Source organism: Cherax quadricarinatus, chromosome 30 (assembly GCF_038502225.1).
Source record: "Cherax quadricarinatus isolate ZL_2023a chromosome 30, ASM3850222v1, whole genome shotgun sequence".
In the NCBI taxonomy this organism is placed as follows: Eukaryota; Metazoa; Arthropoda; class Malacostraca; order Decapoda; family Parastacidae; genus Cherax; species Cherax quadricarinatus.
This window is the reverse complement of record NC_091321.1, coordinates 20,726,173-20,735,975: the sequence shown is the minus strand read 5'-3', so window position 1 is coordinate 20,735,975 and position 9,803 is coordinate 20,726,173. Positions and strand designations below refer to the sequence as shown.

The 9,803-nt window shown below is 40.3% G+C and overlaps 1 protein-coding gene across 1 annotated transcript; it reads left to right on the top strand.

The window, feature by feature from the left end:
* The first annotated feature begins 859 nt into the window (after positions 1 to 859).
* On the top strand, positions 860 to 8,485 carry LOC138853442 (uncharacterized). Its single transcript, XM_070090118.1, has 5 exons — positions 860 to 869; positions 3,814 to 3,960; positions 4,062 to 4,118; positions 4,370 to 7,669; positions 8,448 to 8,485. Exons 1-5 carry the CDS (start codon positions 860 to 862, stop codon positions 8,483 to 8,485), a joined length of 3,552 nt encoding a protein of 1,183 aa, XP_069946219.1.
* The last annotated feature ends 1,318 nt before the right edge of the window (positions 8,486 to 9,803 follow it).

The following is a 9,803-nucleotide window of genomic DNA, read 5'->3' as shown; positions in this document are numbered from 1 at the left end:
TAATAAGGCTCACTAATTCCCCTACAACGGGCAAAAGTTTTTTATCGATGTACGCTCGACTGCTTGTCAAAGATTTAATGATTTGTAAGATGTTTAAATTATGGTATGGAGGGAATAAAATACCTCTCTTATCCCACCGAATAAAAGAATTATTTTTGAATAGATTCAGTAAGGATTTCGCATATGGCAATTCTTCTCTCGTGAAATACAGATCAATTATTTCATTTAAATTTGGGGAAGAGTCCTCAGGCGAGAGAGAAAGACTGTTGTTTTTTCTTGATATTAAAGATAAAAGTATTTCCGGCGGGAGTTTATTATTGGCTATTATTTTCTGTTTCGGATTTTTTTTTTTTTACTCTTAGACTCCTCGCGGCAACTACCGCGGGCGCGCCCGCCACCGCAGCCGTCGCAGCCGCCGCCACTGCCGCCACTGCCGCCACCGCCGCGGGCGGCATTACAGCGAGCGAGCTTATTTGTTTTTTTTTTTTTTATGGGGGACTCACCAGTCTCAACAAAGAGCTCGGGTGGGTGCCCGCTCGTGGGAGGTGGTAGCCCGAAGCGGCAATTACCCTTATGAGGGCGAGTTGCTACGCTGGGGCAGGTGCTGACCTTCTCATCCTTGCTTTGGGCTGGTTTCACTTTCACTCTCGAGAGGCTGGAAGATTCCTTCCTACGCGCCATAGTGGTGGTTGCAGTGCTTCTGCGAAGGCGGGGAAAAGGAGATTCGCGCTTAGGAGTGGGTAAGATATTTGTTCCATTTTTAAAAATATATTTTTCGGCGGTTAGCCGAGGGATGAGACAAAATTCCTTTACCACCATTTCGATTATTTTTTACTTTATAAAACTACTAATCAGCGAGATGACCAGAGGTAAGAGTGTAGTTAAGATGGCTCCTCCACGCTTCGAAAGAAGAATATTTTTTTTTTTATAAAGTGGAGTTCGTTTACGGGCAACGGTGAGAATGTCTCCTCTAAACTTCTTTAATTTGCTCAAAATAGTCGGTTCTACTGTTAGATTTTTCTTAAGAAAATTAGTAAATATCTCAGATATGCAATTAATTTCTTTTTTTTTTAATTCCTTAATAATACGATTGCGAGCTTTAGCTGGAAGTTTGTTTAATAAAATTAATAAGTCTCTGTGTTGCACTGCTAGGGGCTTACCCCTGTCTGACATTTTGCATGTCCTTCTCGTGCACCCAGCTATCTGCACTTCGGGGATAACCCACCCAGCTCACCAGATATTCTCTACTGCCGTCAGTTTTTCTTCTCCGTCTCAATATTTTAATGGGAAAAAATTCAGGTAGAGATGTTTCTATTAATTCCTGAGCGTAAAATTGCCCGAGTATTTTTTCCCCGCTCAGGTCGATAAGAGAATATGAGGGGATTACTTGTGAATTATCAACCGATTGGATTTTAAAAATTTCTTCGGTGTTTTGAGGCCAATAACTCTTGTGAAATATCCCCCGGTGGCTAGTTATCCGCACATGCGCTCCAGGAGTCAGTCGTGGACTAGTACGAGGCTGATGAGGACGGGCATTTAAATACATTAGCCCAAACTGCCGACGAATGTCTCGAGGAAGACTCAGAGAATGCACTTGTTGTGGAGTTTGACCTTTCTTGAGAGAGGTGTGAGGAGTTGAGTTGTAAGTTTCTACTATGGCTGGTAATACCTCTATATATTTTAAAGAATTTGTTAAAGTCATATAGCGGTAGATTCTATGCTTAAGCGTGCGAATAGCTCGTTCCGCTATTGCAGCCTTAGTGTCCGAGAAGGTACTGTATAATTTAATATTTTTTTTTTTTAGGTAATTCAGAAGAGGACGATTATAAAACTCGGTCCCTCTGTCCGTGTGTAATCTCGAAATTCCACGGAAGGTGGGGCTTTCTATAATATTTCGTAAGGCTGACAAGACGCTTTTTGAGTTTTTTCTGACTAGTCCTACCGCCTTCATTAACCTTGAAAAGACATCTATGCATAACAAAATATATTTAATGCCGCCATTGTGGGAATGTAATAAAGTCATGTCCGCCAAGTCGCAGGTGAGTATAATGCGAGGGGCAGCGGCTATGATTTTCCGTCTGGGAAATCGCAGAGGCTGCAATTTATGCAAAGTATAGGCCCTCTGAGAAGAGAGATAATCTACTACGTCTTTATAAGTAATAGAGGCGTTTTTCTCCCTAGCTGCTCTAAAAAGTTTGTTAACATTCCCAGTAAAGCCCCCGGGGCTATTGACGTCTCTATATACCTTTTCTAGAATTTTCTTTTTATGTGAATTTAAGGCCATTTTTGTTTTTACCAGCGGTATACAGTTTCACAGTTGCCCTCTCCGGTAATGAAGCTTCGTAATTGAATTTCCTCTGGAGCGGTTAAATCAACCAGAAGATAGCCGTATTTATCCGCAGTGACGTGACGATATATCTCAACAAATTTCGGGGCTAGATTTTTTCCATAAATTTGTCGCCCGAGACATTCCAACTGAGACAGATCTCGTTGTCTTAATAAAATATATTGACTACAATTAAGCGTGATCGTGCGAGCGTATTTTCCTTGTGGAAATAAATTTTGAGATATGAGAATTACGGATATTTGCTCGTGTCTTCCTCTAGTAAAAATATTGGCTATAACATCACTCTTAACTGCTTCATTAAAAAGGTCATCAATTATATACAGAGAGCTATTGTCTGTCTCAAGGGGATTTTGGTAATCCGCCGGGTTAATGAGACCTTTCACTAAAATGATTTTCTCACTAAGAGAGGTGATTTGTTTCAAAGGGTGAGTTTTATCATCCAGACTGGAAATGATTATTCTCGCGAAAGAACCGGCATATTTTTTACATAAACGCTCCACTAGACTGCTCTTGCCTGCCCCGCTAAAACCAGCAACAAGTATTCTTGCAGGCTCTCTGAAAATATTCAACTCTTCCTCTGTAAAGGTACAGACCTTGTCCATCTTCCCATTTCAAATGAGCCTTTTTGTGGAAGAATCATCTTATATATAAACATTTCTTTTTAGTTCAAAGCAGAGGGGAGGGAGGGGGGAGTTTATCCCAGAGATGAAGATAACAATGGCGGCATGGCCTTTCTCCCGCCAGAAGACCATAGAAAAAAAAGCCCGACCGACAGTGAAGGTCGTCTGGATATTACGCAGTTTCACTACCTTCCCTACGCCAGGTGGTGGTGGGTCGAATGGAGGTCACAGACAAAGAGAAGCAGGCCCCGCCACTTTCTGCCGGCTGATGCCTATTTATTTTTATTTTGGGGAAAAATATATTATTATTATTTTTAAGAATATTTAGTTTTGGCGATGGTCAGTATCTATAAATTAATTAATTAATCTTTCCCTCGCCTCGGCTTTATACAAATGGGAAATTCACATGACTATGGCAATTTACGTAATCCTCCCTACTTGCCCGGTCTAAATTCTTATTTTTTCGTTCGGGAAAAGAGTTCTTCCCAGATTTTATCCCTCTTACTTTATTGACAATAAGAAATCTTTTCTAGATTATATTTATAATATATAGACTTGCAGGGATTTTTGTTTAAAAGATTCTCGTGAAAATAGAGAGAGACTGATGTGAAAAACTGTACCTCTACTTTGGGGAAAATTAAGCATCTTATGAGCACGCTATCCTAAAAGCGTGCTATAAATACGCTCACCTTTTCGTCTAGGGCGAAAGGTACTCTTCCCGCTCACTCAAGAAAGTTACCAGCTTAGATTAGAGCAGGTAAAAACTTCTCTATCTATGGGAGATTAAAATATTATCTATAATTTAAATAATTTATGGAATATGAGAGTGAGAGTGTGTATTTACAGATATGACTCGTCACCCAGCTCGCAGATGCCACCTATGCGGGCGATTATACCCTCAGGATGCAGCTCACCACACTTTCTCCTGTAGTTTCTGCGGGCTATCAGTGTGTGTGGCGAATGTCACAGCTCATCGCAGGAGATGCGTGACAGGTGAGATACCCAGGTTATTGCTCTGAATTGATGTTTTCTTAAAACTGCTATTTTCAGATAATGAAATAAGTCTTTGTGCTAATAATAATTTTTTCCAACAGTTGGGGTGGGGCAATACTCCAAGCAGATGATCCGGGGGGCGGGCCAGGAAGAAAGAGGTCAGCGCTCTTTTCTTAATCAATTATTTTTATTAACAGTCAAACATTTTTAAGATATGTTTATAAAGTATCTCACTAACAAGAATAAAAATCATTTTGAGAACCGCATATATTCCATAGATTGCTTAGCTTCTCCCAGTTTTATACTTTAACAGTAACATTTTTTTAAAAGATTGCTAGAGTTATAATTAGTCTAGTATGGCTCTAAAACAAAATAATAATAAATAACTTTCTCTAATTATATTATGCAGATCAGTCTGTGTCCTCCGATGAATCTTCGACCGTAACACTCCCACAAGAGCAAGTTGAGCCGATTGCCGGTCCCAGTGGATGGAGACCAGCCGCCACAAGTGACAGCTCCTCTTCCAAGGATCATTACTACTCTTTCTTGGGTTCCCCCTCCTCTGTTAATCGAAGGTTCACTTCAGGTAAAAAAAATTTTTGTTCAGATGAGGAAGAGAGTGAAATGGGAGACGATTCCATTTCAGAGGAACCACACATTACGAGTCGGTCGGAATGTTTTCAAGGTCACTTCTGTCGAATAAAATATTCAATTCCTGCCTCTCATAAACACGACCCCATATTATTTCTTCAGTCCTTCGCAACAACATTTATGAGGCACATATTACAGTTTTTCACTGTTCTATCAGGACGAGCACTTTATGAAAATGCTCTTAGGATTTATGCCGAACTGAGCCTTATTTTGCGCAGACAGTCGCTACTGGGAGAGGATGACAGTCGTGAGCATTATATAACTTTTCCCGCGCAACTAGTTACACGAGATGATATATCTCGGCTCTTACGGTCATGGAGGGAGTACCTTAGCATGCGATTAGAAACTGAAATTTCATCGGGCGAGGGATCAGGCTTCATACTAGATTATATAAAGGGTTTTCATATTGTAATATGCAAGAATGGAGTGCGTGGATACCTAGGAGACTATATAGAATATCCCACATCTTTACGAGGGAAAAATCAGATATTTAACCCGAGAGGAGTAAAAAATAGCTGTTTTATTCAATGTCTGGCGGCCTTTTTCTGTCGTAGACTTGGCTGGGGCTGGTATAAAATCAGACGATATTTATCTAGATGTGATAGCCTTCAGAAATTTGTCAATTACTCGCGAGTGACTCTCCCTGTCCAGTGGAGTGACATCCACAAACTCGAGTCTGACAACAAAATATCAATATTTATTTATTGCTTAACTTCTCATGAAGGGACCTATCATGCTACTTTATGTCGTCGGGGTAGTAATAAATATTCACTGGTAGTGCCCCTGTTATTGTTGGGAAAGACTCATGTAGCTTTAATCAAACACTTCCAGAAATATATGAGAATTTTCTCCAGAAAACATTCACGCAATAAGCACTTTTGCTTGAATTGTTTAAGTGAATATAGTGACATTTGCAACTTAAAAACTCACTTCAATTCATGCGACAACCAACAAAAGTTGATTTTTCCCCCAGCTGGAAGCGTTTGTAAATTCAAAAATACTCACAAGGGCTACTTGCCCTCTCATACTGCCTTTGTGGATTTAGAAGCTTATCTCGATAATCGTAAGCCAGAGGGGGTAATAACAGCTAGACACGTAGCAATAGCTTATGGCTATATAGTGATAGACAGAAATAGCACTATAATAGATAGATATGTCCATCGGGGGGTACAGTGTATTGATCATATGTATGATAGACTTTCGTCTTTATGGGATTGGATAAAGATGAACACTCCCTGTTATCCGCTTCATATGACCAGGGAGCAGCATATACATTTTGCCATACAGAAGAAGTGCAACTTCTGTCATCAGGACTTTACTCTTACCAAACCAAAGGTGAGGCATCATGACCATCTAATGCCTAAGGCTAATTATTTAGGAGCACTCTGCAATAATTGCAATTTAAGGCAGAAAAATTCAGGTAAATATTTGCCTGTTATTATTCATAACCTATCATATGATATGGCTTTGATAATTAAAGAACTAAGTGTTAAAGCCCCAATCAATGTTTTAATGAAACAGGGATATAAATTTCTGAAAGTAGAAATAGGAGCACTACGTTTCCTGGATAGTCTAGCCTTCTTGTCCGCTGGTTTGGCTAGTTTGGCTCAGGCGCACATAGCTTCAAAATCACCCTTGAAATTCACAGAGGCGATGATAAGTCATCTACCCCCCGAAAGTTGGGGAAGCTTATTAACCGGCAAACAAGTGTTTCCTTATGAATATTGCAGCTCCCCAGAAAGGCTCGAAGAGAAGACTTTACCCCCAAAAAGAGCTTTCTACAGTTCTCTGTCTAAGAAGCATATTAGCCAAGAAGAATTCGATCATGCTCATCTGGTTTGGGAGAAAACAGCTTGTCAAACTCTAGGAGACTATCTCCTAGTATATCTCAGCTGTGATGTAGGACTTCTGGCTGACATATTCACCTTGCATAGGAGATTATTATACAACATCTATAATCTAGATGTTGTTCACTATGTTTCTCTCCCCGGCTTTGCCTATGATGCCTTCTTAAAAACCAGTGGAGTGGAATTAGAATTAATTACTGATCAGGAGCTTTATAACATCATACAGTCTAATATAAGAGGCGGCTTCACTACTGCTGTTAGGACGTTTGCTCAGGCCAATAACCAGTTCATTAATCCCAATTTTGATGAGAAAAACTTAGTAAGTAAATTTTTGCTATACTGGGATTTTAATTCTCTTTATGGTTCTTGCATGACTGAGGCGCTGCCCTACGCAAACATTCGAAAACTCTCACCCGCAGAAATGGCGAGTTTTCTCGCAAATGGCAGTCTTCTCCAGAAGAATCCTCAAGACTCTATAAAAGGTTACTGGCTTCTTATAGACACTCTAGGAATAGCCCCAGAATTAGCTCGCTACACGGATGACTTACCACTATGTCTCTATCACAAACAGATAACATTAGATGATCTATCTGAGTACAGCAAACAGCTATTGGCTATCAGTAATCAAAAACTACCCCGTAAAAATACTAAATTAGTGGGGGACCATCTCCCCAAACGAAACTACCTAATATCATTGCCTTTATTGCAGTTGTTCTTGGAGATAGGTCTACAAATTGAGAAAATTCATAGCATATATGAATTCTCACAAGGAAAATATCTGGCGGGCTTTGTTGAAACGAACGTGAGGCAACGCAATAGTAGCACTAGTAAAGACTGTCAGCGATTATTTAAATTGTTGACCAATTCTGTATTCGGCAAGACATTGTTTAATCCATCAAAATATGCCAACAAAACGAAGCTCATAACATCAGCGGGAGCATTTTTGCGTGCGGTGAGTAAGCCACTATTTAAGAAAGCCATAAAGCTTTCAGAAAACAAAGTATTGGTTACGACGGGGACGCCAGCCATAAAACTCACTTACCCTAATTACATAGGTTACCAGATACTAGAACTTGCCAAATTTAAGCTGTACCATTTTTGGTATATGATTCTTAAGAAAACATACCAAGACAAAATAAAACTAATCTATTCAGATACCGATAGTGTCATCGCCTGTTTAGAGGGCATCAAAAACCTTACTGATGAAATCGGTAAGGAACCATTGAGGAAATGGATAGACACATCTAATTTCCCCACAGATCATCCTCTCTACAATGACTCAAGGAAGGGATCTCTAGGCTTACTTAAAAGTGAGGTGGGGGACCGCCTTATTTCAGAAATAGTCTGCATTAAACCCAAAATGTATAGCATCCTGCTAGCAGATAATAACAACACTATCGCTGCAAAAGGAGTTCCTCAGTCTGAACAACAATTATTAACTCATAATAACTTTAGAAGTGTGCTGGAAGACGGTTCTAAACATACCTTCCAATATAGTCAAATTAGAAATTTAAAAGGTCAGATGACCACTATCACCACTAGGAAACGAGGTCTTAGCTCATTTGATGATAAGCGCTTTTACTTAGATGCCTATCACTCTGTATCCTATGGTCATCCAGATGCCAGAGAAACAAAGTTTAAATTATTTAAAGATAAAACAGATGACAAAGTGGAGGAAGACGAAGAAGCTAATAGCAGTACTGAAGAAGGGAGTACAGAAGAAGTAGAGGAACTAGAGATGAGAGACAGCTGCAATCTTTGGCGGGGAAGAGAAAAAACCGTAAGAGATTTTTTCCCCAGGGTCAAGCATCGACGCGAGAGAGGTAGATCTTCCGCCACTGCTCGTAGTTTCATGCTCTTAGAAGCTAGCTGTTCTGAGGGAGAGGAGGAATAAAACAATGTAATGTTAACTAATAAATATATTTGCTAAGAGAGACTTTTTTTGTTTTCACCCTTTGAAAAATTAGGTTATTATCCTTTTTCACACAGATGCCCCCGATGTAGCCGGAGAGCGGGCGCAGGGCTGATAATCACACCCGATGACCTCCAAAGAAGCAGGCCCGCCGCAACACTCCATCAGAGAGCCCCAGTCACCTGAATCCTTTGTACTGCCTCTCTCTCCCATCTATCAGTGTAATAGAGTTTGGGGAGTCAGAAGTGATCATTACTCTACTTCTGTTCCTACTTAGTAATAAGACTCTCTATCCCCTTGGGGGATGATTAAACATATTAAACTCCTACCCTGTCAGCCCTAAGGTCATACAGACCCCCCATTATCTCATTATTTTTCCATGGTCATTATCCCGGAATCTGGTTCCCTCGGGCGACCGGCTGCCCATCCATTACCGCGTTCTTTAAACCCAGCAGTGTTGTTGTTGTTGTGAAGTAGCAACAGTCGCGTCAGTGAGTCGCAGGCCCGGGAAAGGGGGGGGGGGACTCCCTCGGAGATGGTAAGCTTGTACCCAGTCACCTGAATCCTTTGTACTGTCTCTCCCATCTATCAGAGTGATTGAGTTTGGGGAGTCAAAAGTGATCATTACCCTACCTTCTTATAATTAGTAATTACACAGAAATAAGCCTCTCTCTCTCTCTATCCCCTTGGGGGATGTTTAAACATATTAAATCTTGTACCCCTGACAGCACCTGAGCTTATGAAGACCAACCCATTATCACATTCTTTTTCCACACTCATTATCCTGGGAATCTGCCCACCTGCACACCTGAATCCTTTTTTGTACTGCCTCTCCCATCTATCAGAGTGATTGAGTTTGGGGTGTCAGAAGTGATCATTACCTACCTTCCTATACTTAGTAATTACACAGAAATAAATCTCTCTATCCCCTGGGGGATGATTAAACATATTAAACTTGTACCCCCTGACAGCACCTGTGCTTATGCAGACCACCCATTATCACATTCTTTTCCACACTCATTATCCCGGAATCTGCCACCTGCACACCCGAATCCTTTGTTCTACTTTATGTACCTACTTATTAATGCATAGGAATAAGTCTCTCTATCCCCTTGGGCCATGATTAATCATATTAAACAATTACCCTGTCATGCAAACCCCATCATTATCGCATTTTCCATGGTCATTATCCGGCAGTGTTTCTAGATCGACCAACTTATACTACTTATAGGGGGTGGTAGGAGAAAATTCTCAAACAGCTTCAGGGAGAACCTTGAGTTTTCCCTGAAGCAAGTTTATTCTTTTCTCTGAGGATGAGGGTCCCTATGACAGTTCTAGAGGTGGTACCTTTTTGTTATATATATATATATATATGTATGTATATATCTATGTATTTATATATATATATATATATGTATGTATATATATATGTA